General features: G+C 40.3%; 1 protein-coding gene across 2 annotated transcripts in view; it reads right to left on the bottom strand.

The window, feature by feature from the left end:
- The window catches only part of LAMA4 (laminin subunit alpha 4), a 142,483-nt gene that overhangs the window by 100,500 nt on the left and 18,968 nt on the right, over positions 1-23,015 (bottom strand). For both annotated transcript variants that reach the window (XM_027057066.2, XM_027057065.2), the window contains exon 2: positions 5,868-5,969. In XM_027057066.2, the coding sequence (XP_026912867.2) occupies positions 5,868-5,969 (102 nt within the window). The remainder of the gene's footprint in view (positions 1-5,867; positions 5,970-23,015) is intronic.

Below are 23,015 nucleotides of genomic sequence, written 5' to 3'. Positions count from 1 at the left end.
CCTGGGGCTACATGACATGGAGATATCACCACGGATATGAGATCCAGCTGCCTTCTCTTAAGCAAAACATGAACCGTATTTTTAATTTGTAAAATATGTTTACATTCTATAAAAGCATATTAGTTATGTTAACCTGCAATGGGTTCATTACTGTAATTTTCAAATAAATTAACAAGAAAATATGAGAAAAGTTTTCAGTTTTAAATGTCAAATGCAGTAACTATGGACAGATACAATCTGCATAAACAAAAGACCTTTAGTTAACTGAATAATTCTTATGAATGCAGAGAGCTCATGAGACCAAAAAGTTTGAGAAATTCTGCTCTATCTAGATCAGTACTTCTTCTTCTTTTTTTTTTTTTAAGTTTATTCATTTATTTTGAGAGAGAGAGCGAGCAACTATGGGCACTCAAGTGGGGGAGTGGCAAAGAGAGAGGGAAAGAGAATTCCAAGTGGGCTCCAAGCTCACAGCATGGAGCCTGAGCTAAATCCCAAGACCATGAGATCATCACCTGAGCCAAAATCAAAAGTCAGATGCTTAACCAACTGAGCCACTCAGGCCCCCCTAGATCAGTGCTTCTTAAACTTCACTGTGCATACCAATGCCCTGGGGATCTTGTGAAAATGCAGATTCTGATTCAGGATGTCTAGGGTGTCAGGATGCCTGAGTGTCTGCATTTCCAATAAGCTCCCAATTATTGCTAGTGCTACGGTCTAGCCTATACTTTGAGAAGCAAGGGTCTAAACAGAAACACCTACTATAGGTAACACTGTTTGCTAGTTGCTCAACATTGGGCCTGAGCCTGAGTATCTAGCATAAAAGGACAGTACATTTTACTGCAATGAAGAGTGACCCAAGTGGCTCATATGATATAAAATTAAAGATTTTTACATTTGCTGGTTTCTTATTTTACTAACTCATTCATCCGTTCATTCACTTAACAAGGCTGGATTAAGCTGCTGTCATGACAAGGAACTGTGACTGCTACTAAAATGAAAACCAGGTTCATTTATGTGTCATTTTGTCCTTATGTGTCATTTTATGAAAAAGACCCGGTTCTTGCAGTTGAGTAACTCACACTTGTGAGGCAAACTACTCACAGAGAGGTAAACAAACAATAATATAGAGTGCTAGGTGCTATGACTGAGGTATGTGTGAAGTACGTACCTACTGTGGGACAAAGAGGAGGGAAAGGGTCTAGCTCATCTCGAGAAAATTGGAGAAAACCTAATGGAGGTGACAACACCTGAACTAGGCCTCGAAGGATAAGCAAGAAATCCCAGGAAGAGAGCAGGCGAACACAAGTTCAGACTCAGGGGGTGCTCGTACAGAGTTAGTTTTGGTGGTAGTGAGAAGCTCAGTGGGGCTGGAGTAGAAATTCCTGAAAGATTTTAGAAAGGAGAATGCCTTGACTAGGTGGAAAGATGTCTCCGTTGCTGGTTAGGGGAAGGTAAGTCTGGAGCAAGGCATGATGAGTAGTTGGGGAGCCATGGCAGCAGTCAGGGAGCGATGCTGTGGATGTGAATTAAGGCAGTGGGATGGCAGAGAAGAGGAGAGGCTTTCTTCCAGGTTGAATGTTGGGGAAGTGGAAAAGGAAGCCGAGGAAGCATCTGGGACATCTTAGCATGAGGGTCTGGCAGAATGATACGGTAGTTAATTGAGAAGGGGAATATCAGAAGAGGAACACATACAGGGTTGGAAGAAGAAACTCGAACAATATATGGAGAACTTATTTGCAGTCAGTTCCTATTATATTCTTACATGACTGGCCGCAAAGCAACAGAGAACTCTGAATTCTTTGGACATGCAATTTTCTGACTTTCTTTCAGATTCTGTAGACTCTGCTAAGCTTCAGTTAGCATAGTACCAAATCCATCACTATTGCAAAATTTGGGGGTTTTCCAAGTTTGCAACATATTGGAAAATTGTCAAAATTTTGTTGTAAGAATTATGCACTCGATCTAGATACCAACTTTGTAGTTGGAAATAAGACAGGAAAAAGAAGTCTCTGTAACTGAATTTTTTCTTGCTCTGGGACATCTAATGAATGTGCTGGTTTATTAACCACACATATTTAGTCTTACAGGAACTTACATTGGTTGATTTCTGTCTTACACACATAATAAAGGAGGGTTTGAAAAGCATGAGAAAAATGCTAGTATCTGCAGAAATTAGAGATGCAATATCTTTGCTTTCCTGAATGAAGTTTTAATTAGGCTTTGAGAGTAATAAAAAATTCATTAACCTTCAATATATTGGATTACTTCTCTTTCTCCATTATGCTTAGGGTGGGGTAGAAGTCCATTTGAATATCAATCTTTTTAACTATAAAATTACTATAGGCAGTTGCAGAAAATTTTGGGAGGCATATTATAAAGTGAAAAGAAGAAAATAAAAATCCATCCATGTCTCCACTAGCCAGATATAAATACTTAACAGCTTGACGGTGTCTCTTTAGATTTCAATTATATTTGTGCAGTTCTCTGGTTTGAAATCTGAATATTTTCATTCAGATTTACAAAAAATGTTTTTCTTGCAATGCTGGCACAGTCCCTGTATTATTTTTAATTTTTCATTTGTTTGCCACTGAACAGATAGGGGTTTCTGCGTGTGTTTCTAAAGCTCCCATGGTCCTCATACCTTCAGCTTTATTATATTGGTCATGTCCACCAGCATTTTCAAGTGGGTGCTTCTGTCTGGACAGTCCTTCAACCCAACCCAGTGTCTACACATAGGTGGTGCTCAAGTAAAACGCTTTTTTTGTTAAATGGATAGATGAAATCTATAGACGAACCGATCCTTAATCAAAAGGAACCTAAGGAGCGCTGTGTCAGTGGTGAACTTCAAGTCAGATTTTCTTCCGTTTAGTTCTGGTCAGTGGGCGCCTGGCTTTCTCTAATGGTGAGAAAACTTATTGGATGGGAACTGGCCTTAGCCATGGTTTCTTCTTAGTTCTCTGGGCCTAGTTTATAGACTTGGGATAAAATATGGGTTATTAGAAACTGAGCATTCCTACCACCAGCTATCTGTCTGCTTCCACATGTTTCTTTTCCTTAATTCCTTTCTCATGCTTCCTTCTGGAGCCTTCCTAGAGAGTCTGCCATGTTCACTGGAGTTGCCTGGCCTTTGGGGCCTCGCCTGGCTGACTCAGCTGAGAACCCTTCCCAATGCATCTAGTTCTGATAAGATGCAAGGTGGCTTTTTGGAAACATCCAACACATGTTGGATTTCATTCACTTTTCACTTAACCACTTTCCTGCATTTGAAGCGTTAGCATCCGTCTTGTGGAGACATCTCTAAGCTCCTTTGCTATATCTAAAATGGTAGCGTAACTTTGTCTACTCTATATTCTATTGTCAAATGGCTTAGTTCCTTAAGACTGGTCTGTAAAAGATGAGGTCAAATTAAAAATGGACGTTGGAATGGGGGAAGAATCAGAAACAACGGTGGGGGGGGAGGGCAAGGCAGAGGCATTACAAGCCTTTGAACTAAGAACAAAATGAAACAAGATGAAATAAAAGAAGGCCGTTTATTTTTGGCTGTGTATGGAAGATGGGAGAAATGAGTGAGGCTGTTAAGCAGTGAGAACTGATTGAAACTCGGGACCACAGTCAGCTGCGAGGAAGTGTTCCTCCAGGCCACTGCTTCTTGTCTGGTGCCCTGACAACTGGGTGAACTGAAGGAGCTACAGGGAAGGAGCCTAAAATCTGGCACTGCTCGGCCAGGAGGCCAGAAGGGGCTGCCAAGGGAAACAGAAAAATCTGAGTTTGATTCCAGTGGGACACCGTTGACAATATATTTGCCATCTAAATGACAACATATTGTTACTATATGGGCAAGCCTCTCTGCTCACTACTTACGTTTAATTAAATACAAGTTACTTCCTTTTTTTTCTGTCTTTCCAAATGAAATTTATAAGAATATGTATGTGTATAGATATACATATATACATTTAGCTCTGGGGGATAAGGTTGTGGGTGATTTTCACTTTGAATTTCATGTAGTCCAGGTCTGTATTGTTGTTGTTTTGTTTGTTTGTTACGTCGAGCATATATTACTTCAGGGAAGAAAGCTATTTCCTTCCGGGTGGGGTAGGACGGCTATTTCTTTCTTTCTTTTTCAAATGTTCTGTCTTGGAGCAAAGTAACTGCGGGAAGATTGGCAGCTTCCTTGAGCAGGCGTATAAAAACTTACCCTATCCCATTCCCAAACTTTTATTGGAACTTCGGACGCCCAGAAGCCCTGAAGGAGTCACGTGATGACTGTCCCTTTCGGAGGCTCACGTCTAGGTCAGAGATGAAGCCATGACAGTGCCTTTTCTGACAACGTCATCATCAGGAAGAGTGGCTTTGTCATAGCTCTTCGCAGGCACTAGCAGGATGGTCTTTTTTGTCCTTTTACTTCAGTGTTCTATCTTACTGGCTGCCTGACAGCAGCTGACGGGGCCTACCCGTCCCTATCGCCTTCTATTTTAATAAGCCAGATGGCAAAGAGCCTCTACTTGGTCAAATCATCAGAGATGTACATCATTGGTTCAAGTGCATCCATGGGATTTTCTTTTCAAATGTCACTGGGATTAAAATAACAGGAAACCGGAGATGGAAGCATTAGAAAGGGGCAGGTTTTGGCAGCTGCGTGTGCCTACACGGCTACAGAGGACATCCTGGATGTAACGGTTATTAAAAAGATGGGGGGAAGGGGAAGACAGAAACACCAGGACTGAACAAATACTACAGAGAGATGGCAGTGCCCAGTGTTTGCCACTACATCCTCTCTGTCTCTAGAAAAATGGCAACTGCTAGGTTCCAAGTCGATGACATGTTCTAATTTGCATCTTAATGTAATGCATTTACAGTGGGTAAAATCACACCTCCATGTGCATACCTCGGAGGCCACTTGTAATCAAAATGATCTGCTTAACAGGGATAATTATACTAATTTTGAGGGAAACAGGCTGTACTTAATTAAGAATTCTTGTAGCTTATGCAAAAATACTCTTGCAATTTTGGAAAGTCTCTTCTGCCTCAGAGGATCCTGAAGAATCTGATTTTCCGGCCGTGTGGTACAGCTCCTGATGGAAAACATGATCTTGGGGCATAAGGCTTTCAAAATGCCTCCTGGGACTTCTACTAAAGCCATTTCTGGTAAATATTTCGGTAGCCATTTTCACGAAGTTGCCAGTCCATTCAGTGAGAATAGAAAAGATGTGGCAAGCACTTTTTGCGAGAAGGCTTGTCTTGTCTCCTCCATGAGGAGGAGTATCTCTATGATACTTCACTGAAGAAGAGTTAACTGGGGAATTCAGGGATTCACTCCAGTTAAGGGGAAAAATGGTCCTCTCGGGGCTGAAACACAGAATTACAAAGACCACAAGGCCAGAGCTTTCGTTTTTATTAGCTATTTGGTTCAGGCCTTTTTATTTTAAACAAATTTTGATCTGTAGACCTGACTATCTTAAGCTGTGAACTATGCTATATGAAACAACTGTTTTATTCTCCTGGTTTAGGTGGAGTGAAGCCAAACATATGGCAAACTATACTATTACAGAGGAATTTGGATGGATGGTTTCCCCCGCCGTGTATTGTTTTCAGTCTCTTCACCATTGGCCTCCGGGAAGAAACCAGCTGCCAAGGGTGGTCAGTCACCCTTCAGGAGGACTATGTACAGTCACACATATGCCTTGATGGCCACTTACAATCGTAAGCAGTTTCTACGAAGTGTTTTACAGGAAAAGGTGAAGGATAAAAAGAGAGCTCGATTAGCTCTTTCCTAGGTAGCTCAAAGGTCCAGGAAGAATATTTTATCCCCACTTAAGACACAGAAGGCCAAGGAAATGTCTGAAAAGTGATTGGTGCCCCCGACCTACCATACAGAATCCAGAGCCATCCAAGCACTCGTTGGAATTGCCGTTGCAGTCACAGGGCATACATGCTCCCGACTGGGCGAGAAAGAATCCGGCACCACATTTCTGAAACAGACACAACAAAAAACATGTGCTTTATTGAAAAGACCTATTTTGGTCAATGCTTTCTGTGAAGAATAGGGGAGATGATTATTCAGCTATCTAAATATTTCTTTACAAAATGTACCAGAATAAACTATTTACACTGCCATTCAGTGATGTATGTCCAATTTTCTTTGCTATCTTCCCTCCCCCTCCTTTTTAAAAACTGTTCGGAAGCATAGGAACACCTTTAACACTGTCCTAATATTGTAAGGAAGAATAAGGAGATTTTAGGTAACAGTAAAGGATAAAGAAATTTTCTAATGTTTTCTAACAAAACGAAACAAAACAAAATAAAACTCTGACAATTAGTCAAGGTGAGAAGTTGCTTTAGGTTCCCTATAAATAAAGACTTATAGTATCACAAATTACTGGCTACAGTAGAACAGCTTAGGGATGTGTCTTTTATGCCTGGGCTCTTTAAAAAAAAAAAATCTATCTCTTCAGATCCTAAAATTTTAAAGGGAGGAGTAGGGAAGTTAATGAGTTCTTACACTTGTCAGGTCCTGTGTGGGTGACAGAGATTTCATTTATCCAAGCAGCTCTGTGAGGAACACATTATTTTCCTTCATTCTAGTGGCCAAATCCTTAGACCCAGAGGTGCTAAGTGGGTTGTGGCGACGTTAAACCACCTTGTGCTGCACGAGTCAACCTGCACAATGATGAATTACCCTCCCACCAATGTCACTCATGCTCCAGTTGAGAAGCTTTGCAAGATTTTTTTCCTTATTTATGTGATTGGAATTGTGACTATGTCTTTTATGTTTCTTCAGGATGCCTTGATGATGCAAGGCAGCAATGGCATTGTAGACGTGGAAGTCCACTCCCTGCCCATCAGACAGATTTACTTCTAAAGAATTCCAGACAGATAAGCATCTGGGTTGTTTCCACAAACTTACAGAGTAGAAGATTTCACATCACCCTTCCCCCCACGCCCCATTTCATTGACTCATTGTAGTTTGTACTATCTTGGCCACCAGGAAATTTTTCATTATATCTGGCTGAAGTCCCTCTGACTGCTATGCAAGCCCATTTCCTCTTGCTTTTTTGTCTGTAAAGAAAGAACCACTAGACACTGTTCACAGTATAAAAACACCACCAGTTGGGATCCCAAAACTAAAATCTAATATATTCAATTGGGAGGAAGTTTAATAGGGCATAATGACATTTGTCCATGAAGAAAAGCAGAAATTCCATTTTTCTAAGTGAGAGACAGTAAGACTGAGAGGGAGCCGATTTATAATTTATAATGGAGAGTTTGTGGTTTTTCTCAATTCCACAAGGAACAATAGAGAGAGAAAGGTGCTAAAACTGTGGCAAGAAGCGTTTCATTTAGACCATCTGATTTCATACATGTGTCCATTGCAAAACGATTACCACCATAGCTTTAGATAACACGGCCATCATGCCACCTAATTATCATTTCTTTTTCTGTGATGAGAAAATTTAAGATTTACTCTCTCAGCAACTTTCAAGCGTCTGATACGGTATTATTAACTACACTCATTGGGCAGCACATTAGGTATCCAGAACTTGATAATCTTGTAACTGGAAATTTGCAACCTTTGACCAACCTCTCCCCATTTCCCCTATTCCCCAGCCCCTGTGACCACCATTCTGATCTTTATGAGTTTCTATGAGTCCCAGTGAGTGGGGCAGAGACTAGAGGTGCATTAGGAGGAGAAAAGCATGTTATGATGGTAGGGAGTCTGGTAGTGATGCCTGGAAACAGAACATGAGAAGATCTACTTGTATCATCAACTGTAGTAGGACCTTCCTCTGGCCCAAAGCATCAAGTTTCAGTGAAGGTGCTCTCAACTGATATTAGTTCAAGTCTTTTGGGCACTTCTGCAGCTCTTTTTCCTGAAGAAGGCAAAGAAAATTAAGACTTGCCCTGAATAAATGCATCAGTTTGTATATGATGGTAGCTAATCCCTTATGTCCTTGAGGCCCTAGCTAAATCAAGACACTCATGTTTTAAAAACAAAAATAGTTGAATCACTTTATTATACACCTGAAACTAACATAACACTCTATGTTAATTATTCTGGAATAAAAAAAAAAAAACAATAAAAGAAAACAAAACAAAAAACAAAAATAAAATTACACAACATAAAAAAAACCCTAAATAACAATAGCAATAAACAGTTTTGGTAAATTCTGCTGGTAAAGTTAGAATAGCTTTAGATTTATTGAAAAATTACAAGAATCTGGTAATTAGTGTTCTAGGGTAAGAAACAATATTGACAATAGCCAAAGTATGGAAAGAGTCCAAAAATCCATCAACTGATGAATGGATAAAGAAGATGTGGTATCTATCTATCTATCTATCTATCTATCTATCTATCTATCTATCTAGATATAACTGGAATACTACTCAGCCATCAAAAAGAATGAAATCTTGCCATTTGCAACGACGTGGATGGGACTAGAGTGTATTGTGCTAAATGAAATAAGTCAGTCAGAGAAAGACAAACATCATAGGACTTCACTCACATGTGGAATGTAAGATACAAAACAGATGAACATAAGGGAAGGGGAGCAAAAATGAGATAAAAACAGAGAGGGAGACAAACCATAAGACACTCTTAAATGCAGAGAACAAACTGAGGGTTGCTGGTAGGGTGTTGGGTGGGGGGAAAGGCTGAAGGGGTGAGGGACATTAAGAAGGACACTTGTTGGGATGAGCGCGGGGTGTTATATGTAAATGATGAATCACTAAATTCTATTCCTGAAATTATTATTGCACTATATATTAAATAACTTGGATTTAAATTAAAAAAAAAAAGTCCCCTGAAGATTCCAGGTTTGAAAGGATTGCTCTACAACGTCCCTCATAGTGCCTTGTACATGTTAATTGCTCAGTGAATATTTGTGACTTAAATTGTTTGGCCCAAGATAGGAAATCTGAAGCATATGTGCTGTTGGAAACCAATGGTTTATGCTGCTAATAGACTCACTACTCCCAACTAGGGCTGGATTTGGTCTCCAGTCTTTTTCGACACAGTCCAGGCAGCCACTGCCTAGACTGGACGTGCCAAATGAAATCTTTATGTTGTGCCAAGTTTAGGAGGTGACTTCACCCAGAGAGTCTGTCATTATCCACTTATCCACTCCCCAGGCTAAGGCTCTGACCTTGTGTGAAATTGACTTGGCTCCAGTCTCTTAAACTGTGGGAGATAGGAAGAAAAAGGGAGGCAGGGATAGGGTCATGTGGGGCAGTCATTTGGCCCCCTGCCGGGAGGGTGGGGTTGGGTAGAAACCCAGCCAGCTTCTTTCCTGTAGGGCCTTGTTTACCTGAAAGATTATATTTTCTAATTCGTCTATCCTGAGGGGAGGCACCATTTTAAATTTGTGTAAAGCCACCATATAGGCTAATGGAAGCCCTGGGCATTCATTGGGAGCTTCTGATGTCACTACCACATGCACTGGCTACCTTGGACCCTTTGTGTTGTAGAATCTTAGAGGATTTCTTGGAATGGTAAATTCTTAAGTGGTTCAAGAGAAGTTTGAATGTCCTCAAGGAAGAGCTGTAAAATGTTGTTCCTTTTATGTAGAAATGTTCTGTCATGGCTCCAGAAAGTTCTGTCAATTTGTACTAACTGTCTTGAAATTCTGTAAAAACTGGCGAAATTGACCTTCGTTATAATATTAAAAGGTAGATAATTTTAGGAATGAAAGTAGAGTTATTTTTAGTTTGGTTTCTGGTTAACAATCTCTTGGCTTAGTGATTGTAAGACCTGTGTTATTTTGAGACCTTTGAAAGCTGAGTGGTCTTCCCACAGAGAAAACAAATGTCTGCCTGATTTCTTTTGGAATATTCTCCAAAATTTGTTAAACAAAGATGGTGTTTATGTATATATGTGTGTGTTTGGGCAAGAGAAGTCTTACAATCAATTTTTAGATGCCATACTGAACACTTTTGCCCACATGAGAAGACCTCACCGATAGCATACAACTATATGAACACATGGGTGGCTCATCTGAGAGCATTCAGAGGATTTATACTGCCTGGGATGGTGCCAAGGCCTTAAAAAATTAATAATAATAACAAGGATAATGATGATAAGAATGAAGATAATTGTAGTGTAGCTGTTATTCATTGAGGGTCTATATACCAAATATTATGATAAGAGCTTCATCCATATTATGATATTTGCTCTTTGTAACAACTCTGTGCATTAGGTATAAGTATCTGCATTTTAGAAATGAACAAACCGAGGGTCAGAGAAGATGAAAAATGTATCCAATGTCACACGGCTTTATAAGGAGTTCAGATTGATCTAAATCTTGTTCTTTCTCTATTATAACATGCTGCTTCTCATAAAAACAAAAGAGAAAGATGAAAGAAAGAAAGAAAGAAAGAAAGAAAGAAAGAAAGAAAGAAAGAAAGAAAGAAAGATTTAATTGAATCTTTAATTAATTGAACATAAATATTACTGCATTGATCATGTTGTATACTTCTCTCATTTTACCCCACAATAGCCCTATGAAGATAATAGCTGTCACCCACATTTTACAGATGAGTCTCTGTATCTTATGGGATTTGTGATACAGACCAAGTGACACAGATGAAAAATGGTGGACCTAGGATTTAGATCATTTGTTTGACTCCTGGGTTTGAGCTCCTAATCATCTGGTATACCATTAATATATATTAACCAAACCCCTTTTGTTGGACATTTTGGTTATTTCCAAACTTTTGCTGCTACAAACAGTTCAAAGCAGGTTTACAAGGATAAATATGTAAAACCTCTTCTTTAAACTCCAGAAAAAAAATCTTACAAAATAGATACATGCTTAAAATATATAGTTATTAATATATGAAAACTATTGAATGGGAATATCTGCTCTTTAAGCAATTTACTTCAGCCCAGTTGTCATTTTGACAAATTACTTTCCACTAAATCGCTTGGAGACTTTTTACAGCTCTCCATTATTAGCTACTATATTATTACAGCTTGTCTCGCTTGAATACTGATTAGATCAATCAATAACATTTACCTCTGTCTTCAAAGAATAATAGTGAAGATTACCATTTGCTTACTTTGTTATCATTAGTATGATGTCTTGCTTTGAGTAAAAATCAATGTACGTATATTTGACAAATTTTACATTTATAGAAGTTGGATGGAACTTTAAGAAGAAATTAGTATAACCACATGCCACATATATTTAAAGGAACTGGGAATGGCAGTATATGTTGATATCATTGCAGAAAGCATTATTTCCACAGGTCCATCATACAATCATAATATTAATCATTTCATAAGTTAATATTATAGCAAAGTAAGACTATTTCTTAACAAAGAGGTAACACTTATATAGCTGCTTGATAATTTTTATTCTCCTATGAAGAAGTCCCTTGAGAGCAATGACTTAAACTGACAATATTGTCATCATACAGAACATTTTTTGAATTTTCTTAAGATCTGAAATCAGGCTTTTTTGAGGTATTGTCCAGTCTGCATCCCTTGGGTGTAGCAAACTCAAGCTAAGTAATACCATTTTAGGCTAAAAACGTTCACAAATATCTCACTGTGTTTTCCAAATATTGTCACAGAGGGAGCTAATTGGCCCAAAGTCACCACATATGCATAGATATTGAATCTCTAGAACCTTCAGAATTTCTGTTGAAAACCCTGATTGACTAAATAATTTAAATGCTCAAATAGCATTCTCTAGCAATCTGAGGTCCCCAACCACCCATTAAAACGACAAAAATTGATCAAATTTAGGAGTCTGAAGTTGTCATCTGCTGTGAGACACATCTTGAGATCACCCTTGGAGAGAAATCAGCTCTAACAAATGACCGTGGATTAATTATAATAGAATTCCATTACAAAGAGCATACTCTACAGCCCTGTGCCTGTTCTAGTAAGATCTGACCTATAATACAGTAGTCCCCACCTTATCTGTGGGGGATACACTCCAAGACCCTCAGTGGATGCCTGAAATCACAGATAGTCCTGAATGAACCCTGTACACATTATGTTTTTTCTGATACATACATACCTGTGATAAAATCTAATTTATAAATTAAGTACAGTAAGATTTCACAATAACAATAAAAAGCAATTATAACAACATACTGTAATAATAGTTATGTGAATGTGATCTCTCTCTCTCTCAAAATATTTTATTGTACTGTATTCACCTGTCTTCTTTTGTGACGATGTGGCATGAAAACATGCGTACATGATGAGATGAAGTGAGGAGAATGACGTAAGTATTGTGACCTAGCGTTAGGCTACTATTAACCTGACAATACATCAGAAGGGGGATCATCTGCCTCTGGACGGAGGTTGACTTCAAGTAACTGAAACCACAGAAAGCTAAACCATGGACAGGGGTGGAGGGGGGCACTGTAGAAATTGTCCTTGTGTCTTCAATCAAGGATTTACAAACATTTTACAAATATCGACTCATTTTGTCTTCTGAATTAGACTTTTAGAATTTTGATTCATCAGCTTTTGCTTTAATTTACTGAGGCTCAATGTAGAAAGCATTTAAAAAAAACACCCCAAACCAAAAACCTCTCTGAATTCATTCACTTGTGCCCAGAGTCATTGCTACCTTCCAAATTAGTATTCTTCAAATTTAAGAGCCCACATTCAATTATCTTTCTGCTTGGGTTTTTGTATGTATATAATGAATCCACTTTTCTCCTTGTTTCTAGGCAACAACGGTTTTAGCTCTAGTCTTAGTTTTGGTGAGTTCCATTTTTTTAAAGCGATTATTAAAAGTCACCTTAACATTGAATATTATGCTCACTTAGGAGCTAAAACTTTGTGCCTTTACTCTGAGTCTACGCATGTTGCAAAATGCTGACTTCCATCTGCTTAAAACTTGGGCAGGCTTAAGAATCTGTATTCAGAGCTCTTCTAACGGGGATGATTAAAATAAATGGGCAACACCTATTCAAAAACATCGACTTAGGCTTTGCTGGGGAGGAGCCACTTCTGAATACACGTGAATTTATTACATAGGTAGGCATCTCACAGTACCTTTTTTCTGTGTCTATAAAAATAAAAGGTAAAGTATCTGGGATGGAAGGCAGTCCTGGGGTAAGCTATTGGTAACTTTTAGCTCTATGATTTTTCAGGTAGGGCTTAACACGTCCCGGTTGTTCATACACCAAACTATATCAAAGTGCCAAAATATGTTAAAGGCATCATGCAATGTGCTACAGCTAGCAAGAAGTTGACTTCTTGATTGATTTTACTCAAATGTGGACAGAATTACCCACGTTTCCTCCCTTGGGCCTCTTTAAGCGCTTGTTTGTGTAATTGAAATTCCCCACATTTTTAATAGGTGAAGTTAATTTTTAGATTTTGACAGTGATTTCACCATAGCTTGATTAGGAAAGCGGTTTCAACATTCTTCAGAGGTTTATCCAGTTGAAAGGCATTTCTTCTTATAATTGGCATAATACAGCGAGGGCATCGCTAAACACAAACTATGGTGCTAGCGTCTCCTAGTTGGCTCTTAGAGCTACCTTCATGCCTGTTGCTCAGGACCCGTATCGGCCATGCATTAGCCGGCTTGCAAAACACTCCAGCTCTCCATTTAATCACCAGTGAAATAGAGACAAGGATTTAGGGTCTGAGGAATTCTGAAAAGCACAGAGCCGTCTTGACCACGGGTAAGCCAGGTCCTTTAATTCTGTGAAGTGGAGAGGTATTTAGCATGGCATTTACATCGCATTAGTGTGGCTATTTCTCAACACTTTTTATGGACCTTGTGAGCGTTCTCTTGGGCAGGGAAACCAGTGCTCCACCCAAAGATTTCAAATAACTTTCCCAAACTGTACACTTGATCAAATGTTGCTAGGACTGTAGATACCAACAGACTCAGGCTGTGATGAAGTACTTATCACACTTGGCTCTCTTTAGTTGTATAACTAAAAAGGATCAAACAAGAAAGTTTAGAGCCCTAAAGCCCTAAAGATTTTCTTTTTGAAGTGTTGGATTTGGGGATGATTATGTTCATTAATACTGATGAAAATTTCTTTAATTGTCTCCTTGAAAAGTTACTTTAAATGCTTTTTAAGTTGCTCATTTATAGTAGAGATTGCACTTATATAACATAATGGGGCATTAGTGTTGCCTTTTTTCCTTTGATTTTCTTGAAAAAAAATCTGCTAAACATCTGGCTTTCTGCTCTGGGTTCTCCTCACATCATCTCATGTAACTGGCTTGTTCTTTTCACTCCTCGCCTTCCAAGCTACAGTTACACAACATAACCTTTGCCAGACTTTTTTTTTTATATCTGAAAAATGACTCAGTTTTATTTAATTTACTGGAGCAAATGCCGTGGACACATTTCCAAGAAAGGAAGAGATGTGGCGTACAAGGGCTATAAGAACAAGTAGAGAGAAATGACTTCAGAGTTACAAGCATTTAGGGGATTTTTATGTGAGTCTTTCGCCACTTGGCAGGAATCAATGTTGTGAGATGACAGGCATTTCGGTCATCCTCAACTGGGTTTTTTGAATAATAACAGCTAATATTTATTGACCGACACCAGGCACTGAGTTAAGTGCTCTGTATAGACATTCCAATTTGGTCATCACCATTTAATGGCCCACAGACATCTGCAAATGTCTGACTAAATTGCCTTTTCTTTTCACAAGGAGTTGGGAGGCTTAATTGTCTGTAAACTTGCGGTGGCTTCCTCTCAGTGCACCCAGGGAAGGCAGTCGTGCTTCCTTGGGCAGTTGACTGGTTGGGGTGTTCCATCAGTTTCCTTTGCTAGTAAATGTACCCCTTCTGTCATGAGGTACCCCCTAGTATTTCAGTGCTACCCTCACCCTGGATCACTCAAGACGCAAAGCCGAAGGGGAATAGAGTCCTGTTTTTCTTTCCTTATGCTTCTCCTCATGGGTTTATGCATCACTGAAAAAAATGCTATTGCAGATTAGTAGGAAAGGAGAAATATATCCCAAACCTCTACTGTACTCATTAATTCTCAGGAGATAATCTTACCTCCTCTTTCAATGACAAAATAGAGGTCATTGGGCAGAAAATCTCATACTATCTATTTTTCTTCTTGAAATTCATCTTTATCTTGACTCATTCTAATTTCCTCTGCTCATCTCAGTGGAGATAGCACTCCTCATAGTAGAATAGATTAGCCCTCTCCCTGTGCTCTGGGACCCATCCACCTGACCCTGTGCTATCATCTGGCCTCCTTCTCTCGCACACCATCCATCAATTTGCACCTACAGGGGTGAGGAGAGGCAGAGCACCATTAGGTGCTGGGTTCTGTGTTGGATGAGCAGTTTCTTCCTTGTGGCTCATATGCCTTTTTTTTTAATATGAAATTTATTGTCAAATTGGTTTCCATACAACACCCAGTGCTCATCCCAAAAGGTGCCCTCCTCAATACCCATCACCCACCCTCCCCTCCCTCCCACCCCCCATCAACCCTCAGTTTGTTCTCAGTTTTTAAGAGTCTCTTATGCTTTGGCTCTCTCCCTCTCTAACTTCTTTTTTTTTTTTCTTCCCCTCCCCCATGGTCTTCTGTTAAGTTCCTCAGGATCCACATAAGAGTGAAAACATATGGTATCTGTCTTTCTCTGTATGGCTTATTTCACTTAGCATCACACTCTCCAGTTCCATCCATGTTGCTACAAAGGGCCATTTTTCATTCTTTCTCATTGCCACATAGTACTCCATTGTGTATATAAACCACAATTTCTTTATCCATTTGTCAGTTGATGGACATTTAGACTCTTCCCATAATTTGGCTATTGTTGAGAGTGCTGCTATAAACATTGGGGTACAAGTGCCCCTATGCATCATTACTCCTGTATCCCTTGGGTAAATTCCTAGCAGTGGCTCATATTCTAAGAACACCTTCCCTCAGCCCTACCTCCCTTTCATTTTCCTCCTCATTCGCTCAGCCAAACTTCATGTGTGAGAGAGAATTCAATCACACTGGCTCTGCTTTCTTTGTGCCCACCCATGCCTCTATTTGTCTGACTTCTGTCTGCATTGTGCCAGTAGAGAGCTGTCAGAGGAGCCAGGGCAGAGCTGTCAAAGCTGTCAGTTGATGTCTTGGTGGCTTTGCTTTTTCAGTCTTACTTGTTCTCCTTCTAGTACTTGACCTGGCTGAAATTCCCACCATGAAGTTCTCCCTTCTCTTGGTTTCCAGGACAATCCTGTCTTTGGGTTTTTCTGCTGCTTATCTTAGTATTTTGGAGGGGGGTGGGGGTGGGGCGGTAGGAAGGGAGTGCTGTCCCGCTTCCTCTGCTGCCTCCACACTGTTGCTGTTCTCCAGGAATAGCCTCCGGATCCCTCTTTTCCATCTACACACTTTGTGATGTCAACCTCTCCCACAGTTTCATCCTCCATCTATATTCTAGTGACTCCCAGGTCCCTCTACATATCCCTGATCTCACTCTTATATGTCACACTCTTGTTTCCAAGTGCATCTGTAGTTCTATAGGCACATGGACTTGAACATGTCCCATAGTAACATTATTATATCCTCTCCCTAATCTACGTCTCTTCTTATGTCTCAGATAAAGATTATAGAACAGGAAAGGAAAAAGTAATGAGCTGATAGTTTTAAATTTTATCAATATATTTTGCAGTAATGTAATTTTTGGGAATGCTTCCAAAAGAATGAACTTGGCAAGGATCAGAAAATGGTTTGCACACAGAATGATAACAGTTAAGTACCCAAGTTCTGTCTCTTCCTTCTCACAACCACTGTGCTATCATTGTTTATCTCAAATCCATGGCTTAACTGGAGACAGATGGAGTGCCACAGAGGTTAGAATCCCAAGTCAGAAAGGGCCTTACACAATTCTGAACTGTTGTAAACTTATTCTCTAAACTAACACCTCCATCTGTATCAGGGGGACTGTAGGACTGGAAGTTCCCCGAATTAATTTCTGTGTAGAATGCAATGTTTATTAAAGATTAACTAACCGGAATGTGCTAATTTGAAGCTTACATATTTGTTATAATATTAAAACTCCACGGTAACCACGGTAACTGTGTAGAACTTAGACAACAAAAGATTTTTTTTTTTTTTTTTGAGGGAGGAGAATTTTGTCATTGACATTGTTTAGAAATGCTGGCACATGGGGATGATGAAAAGCAGACTGCGGTTCAGCAAGTTTTATTATTGTTTTAAAATTCTCTATACACAATGTGCCCCTCATTGCCTCCACCTGGGTTAGACAGTTCCCACATTCTGCCACCCTTCGTCTGCTGCTACCTCGTAGAGTTTATACTCTAGCTCTGAAATGTTTACCAACATGAGTTTTCCCCTTGTTCCCCAAACCACTGTTTAGTTCTTTCCTAGATTATTACGGTAGTCTCCACCCTACTTCCTCGGTCACCAGACTTTCTCCCTTGCAGCTCATTCTTCATTACCAGAATTAATTTTAAGAAATCTTACAATACTACTTTTCTATTTCAAAACTCCCAGTGGCTCGTTATTCACTGCTTAAATGAGTAAATAACCTTCTTTAGCATGATGTATGAGGCTCCTCTTCCACAATTCAACCTTAACTTGTCCTTCAGGGTCAACCTGTGCTCCCTATACTTAAACTACATATTTCCACTCTTCCCCATCCCCCAAATATACCATTCTCTTGACCATGGTGACTTTGCACCAGAGGCTGGGGGTGTCTTTCTCCCCTTCATCACTTGTGAACCTTTTCCTTAGTCTCAGACTCGGTCCCTTTTCTTCTGTGTTCTCATGGTTCTCTGCACACATCTCATCGGAACACATGGAACATGTTATTACAATTTTAAATTTGCACTTCTGCCTCTTTGGAATGACTGTGAGCCCTTGGAGATCATGCTCATCTTTGTATCCTCAGCAACTATCAGAGTCGTTAGCGAATAACAAGCAGGTTTTGAAAATACATTAGTTGAAAAAAGTGGACTTGAATATGTAACGAAGGAACCAAGTGTGGGCAAACTGTGTAGAAACTTTGGAGAGCTTTTGGCAAATCTCACAAGTAAAGATCTTCAGTTGTGACTGAATTTTTAAAATATAATGCTGAAGAAAAAAAAAAACAGCTGCAGAACAGAAACACTACATTTATCCTGCATTTGGAAACATGTAAAATAATATTATACTATACAGTGTGTAGGGACACACACATATAAATAAAAGTATGAGATATGAATGGGAATCTAAGAAATCAGGCCATTTAAGGGTAGAGGAGGGGAAGGGGATTGAGGAAGGATATATGTCGGCAATGTTTTATTTTTTAAGCTCCATACAGGACACACAAATGCTCATGAAAGAGTAAAAGCACGAAAACATGAAAAAGAAACAAAAGATGACACTTAGGTTGGCTGGATTTTGGATTTCCTTGTCTAGACCTGGTGAGGTCTCTAAAACATCATCTCTGGGAAGTGACTAATGTGGTCTTAACAATAGATTTAGATGCTTGTGTATAATTTCCCTAACTTCCTTGTTATTCACTTTATGTACCATGATCGTTATACAGAGTTAAAAAAAATAAGCATAAGAACATTCCTTTCTTAATTTGTCCTTCCTTTGTTTTTCATCTTACAGCTAGCAGCTACAACAGCCCATGGGAAAGCCTGGCATGTGTCTGTATGTCTGTCTTAGTTAAAGCATGCATCAGCTCTTAGGTTTTTCTCAAATGTTTAAAAGACTATTTAACTTGAGTTCCACTAACTAACTCATTCCAGCAGTAAAGCTACATGTCCTGGGCTATCTGTGCAATCTGGAATACTTTTAGGGGGCTCATTTATTCTAGTTGGGATGTAGTAATTTAAGGCAGAGGTAAAAGATACTCAAAATGGTGCACAATTTTCCAATGCCTGAGAAACTAAATTTTAAAATTCAAGGAGGAGAAATCACAGGCTAGTTTTCTGTTCTAAAAGGGGAGTTGTGGTCCGAATTCGGACAGCCCTGTTTCCTGAGGGACAAAGACACCTGATAAGTGGGAGTCCCACCCACTTCTGGCTTTAGATTGGCAGAACATGGCAGAGTGACCCAGAAGCTGGGCTAAAGTTTGGCCTCTCCAGCTGGCATGGAAATGAAAAGGGGAATAGGGAAAGATTGAGCAATGATTCAAGCCAAATGGAGTTGAATTGTGGAATTTAAGGTTATGTTCTTGCGTTATGTGGAAATCAAGATTATGGTCTTTGCTTCATTTGTTTTGGTATGATCTCTTCCTCATTGTTCCCTCACCTGAAAGTAAATAGTTCACGAATTAAGACAGCTAATTGCAGCAGATGTCTTGGGAAAGTATTCCCCCACCTGAGAGGAAATGGTAAAAGCCATGAATTTCCAAAGAGAGCCTGTCCATTGACACAGTCGGTCATCAGGGGCCCAGCACGAAACAGAATTCACTTGACAGGGTTCGAATGAAGCGTGGGGAAGTTAAGGCAGCAAGGCATGTAGAGGCAATGGGAACAAAAATCTACCACACCTCGGTCCCAAGGAGTGAAGAAACATTGTTCCACTAACCCAGCTCGGGGAAGAGCTGTGGAGAGGCCACCATGGGCTCTGCAGTCTTGCTGAGGCCACAGTTTCTGCCCAGGAGGCAGTGCTTAAGGCAGAGAGGGAACAGGCAGAACACCAGCCCCCCCCCCCCACCCCCTCCTGTTTTCTGGTTCAGCAAGGCAATATGAGTATTTCAGTCTGCAAGGGTGGGCCTCTGCAGGCAGAGCAAGGCAGGAGGGCCAAGCTAGGGTCTGGGGGGCGTGGAGGAGAGCAGGTGCAGAAGAGTAAACAACACGCCATCGCCCCCAAGAGTGTGGCAGGAGAAGGCACTCAAGCAGCAGTAGGAAATAATTGTCATGCCAGCTCTTTATCTGGGGACTGCTTAATGGTCCAGCAGATGTGTGAAATGACATCTGATTGACTTTCTTTTTCAGACGGTCCTAGGCCAACGCCTCTTTCAAATAACCAAGTTGTTTTTTTTAAATCAAATCTTTGAAGGCTGATTAAATAATGTTATTTTACCAATGAGGGTGGTTTTAAAACCCTGCAACGGAAGCAAACTTGGCTTTTGTCAGAAAATTAGTAAATGTGATACCAGAAATCGCTGCGGCTGTGTGCACTGAGCTAAAGTTAGTCCGAAAGTTTAGGATTATTTATATCCAGGTGCCTTTTAATCACACCTGCTTCACGGCCCCCTCCTCACTGTCTTTGTTGGTGGGGGCAGTTTGTCTCCTTCCCAGATGGCCCTGTTCCTCAGTTTTCCTCAGGCACAGCCTCTGTAAACAGGCAAAACGAGGATGACCCCCACTATCTCCTCCAACATCCCAAGCTCAACCTTACATTTCATACAAATTTGCTCAGCATTTAGGAGAGAGCTGTTTGTTGTTGAAGGGGAACGGTCTTTTTAGCTATAATTATTCTGAACATTAGTGTGGCAGTGACAACAGATGTTTAAGTGGTCCCACTAGGGGGCCGTAGTCAGGAAAAAGCACGGGTACAACTACCTCTTACAAGGCATTTTGGAGTAGCAGGTAACAGACTGAAAAGAGGTAACAAATTGAATTCTATCCATCTGGGGATCGAAATTGCACTATCTAAAGACAGATTGCACTTCATATATTTGGACCCCTTCTATAATAATTTATAACAATCTGAAAAAGGCGACATTTCCCCCCTGTTCAGTTGATGGAACACATATCTAGGAAATCCAAATAGATAAGAATTTGTATTCAAAGATAGGATGCCTTTCAAGTAATCAAGTTTGGGGGTTCTCAATATAACTGCAGTGAATCAACTGTGAAATCAGGAAATAAAGAGCATTTCATAGGGAGGGGGAAAGTTTCCTTCCAACGTGTTCCCTTTTCTTTCTTCTTCTAACAGCTTACAAATTCTCTTTCCCTCTCTACATACAAATACGTAACTTTAGGTCATTTTCCTTTAGATTTTGCACCCCCCCCAAATTGTCCGAATATGATGAAAATCTACCCTTGGGTATTTTAAGAAATGCACACATGTGTATCCATGTTCAAGTTTCCATTTGTTAACTCTGCATCTGGCAGTCATTTAGGAAGTATTTGTTGAGTGAGTGCATCAATTTCTCCTCCAAATATGCTTGCATTTAGGACACCCCCAGCTTTAGACCTCATTGATATATCTCCCATGTGCATTGATGTGATACACTATACCATCTTTCCTTACAGCAGCCATAATTCCCTACAGTCCCATCCTTTGGAGACAACTTAGAGCAGCGGAAGGCATGGGGTCACCTGGATTCCAGTTCCAGTTCTACAACCCAGGCTATTTAATGCTAGCCTCTCAGTTTCCCTTTCTGAAAAAAAAAAAAAAAATTGGAGTGGTCACCATATTGCTTCCTAGGGTGGCTCTGAGGATTTACTAATATTGTGCCTTCAAAGTCCAACAGAAGGACATGCAAGGGGTTCAATAGCTATTAGTTTCCTCGTTTCCTTTTCAACCTGTCTGTGTCACAGTCATCTGTTTTAACTGGTGGTCCTGCAGTGCGGTGTAACTCTTTCTTTATGGCGCACAGCTCAGCAATGACACCTGAAGTTACTGGTTCATTGTCTTTCCTCCCCAGAAGGCTTAACTCCCCAAGGACAGAAACTGGATTTGCCTGATTTGTCACTGTATCCTTGGAGCCTTGCATAGCAGGCGTTTAATAAATACATACTGAATGTAGCTTGGTGTTACACAATCACAGGACTTGAGAGCTGGTGAGGATCTTAGTGATTACCTTGTCCAGCCCCTCATTTTAAATGTGGGAAAACCGAGACTTGGAGAAATAAGGGACTTATCAGAAGTCATTTACATAGAGTGTGTTAATGCAGCCCTTTCTACTCTTTCCACTAAGCCACGCTTCTTGATGATGATGCAGAAAATGACGTTGAGAATTGCAAGGGTATTGTGGAAACTCACATCTCTTCCGGGGCTGCAGACAGGCCCACACTGTCCTCCTCTGCCTTCCACAGGTATATATCTGGGATAAAAATCAACTCTGCTCTGGGCACCTGGGTGGCCAGGTCAGTTGAGTGTCAGACTCTTGATTTCGGCTCAGGTCATGATCTCATGGTTTGTGGGATGGAGCCCCACATTGGGCTCTATGCTAACAGTGCTCAGCCTGCTTAGGATTCTCTCTCTCCCTCTCTCTGTCCCTCCCCTGCTCATTCTCTCTCTCTCTCTCTCTCTCTCTCTCTCTCTCTCCTTTTCTCCCCTCCCCAAATAAATAAATAAGCATTTAGAAAAAAATCAACTCTGCTCATGGTTATCAGATTTGACGAGAATTTTACTAAAGTTATACTGCTAGTACCATCTTCCTATTTCACAGGTAATTGCCAACATCATCAAAAGGTCTTAACACCACTCCCCAGGCAGGATGGGTGAAGGTGTGAGGGTGGGGGTGGGATGGACAGTGGGGGAAGGTGATGAGAGAGAACACTTTTAAGCCTTTTTCAGGTTGCCTTTGAGTGTGGGGTGCACTCAAGATAGGAAACATTGCCTGTCAGCCCTCTGTAATTACTTGATTTGGCATATGCCAATTATTATTAATTTAAATATAGTAAGTTACAGCTGGCGTTTCAATGTGTAACACTTTCTGGGTAGTGCAGATAGAAATGGACTGCAAAGCAAATAATGTAGATTCCTCATTAGGGAAGTCAACCCTTGCTAGAAGCTGGTTGTATGACATCCAGCTGTGTCCCTGACACCTCCCTTGTTCCATGTGAGGGATCTGACAACGGGCCTTGGGAAAGGATGCCCCTCTGTGCCGTGTACATCAGCAGGTGTTTCCCCTTATGAATCAGAAGCAGATGTCTGGTTAGGCAGAATGTATGGCAGCTTGACATGTCTGGCCCCAACTAACAGGAAGACTATGACCCATAAATTGTACTAATAAAATACCATCACTATAATTTTGACCAAGCCATGAAACCAGCAACACGGAAGGAGGCTAGATCCCACAGAGGGGCTTGTGATTGGCTCAAAATTTAGAGTTGTTTGTTGAACCCTGCACCCTGCCATTGATATGAGGCAAATTTTATGAGACAA

Source organism: Acinonyx jubatus, chromosome B2, assembly GCF_027475565.1.
Source record: "Acinonyx jubatus isolate Ajub_Pintada_27869175 chromosome B2, VMU_Ajub_asm_v1.0, whole genome shotgun sequence".
NCBI lineage: Eukaryota > Metazoa > Chordata > Mammalia > Carnivora > Felidae > Acinonyx > Acinonyx jubatus.
The sequence above is the reverse complement of the archived record's forward strand: the minus strand, read 5'-3'. Positions and strand labels throughout refer to the sequence as shown.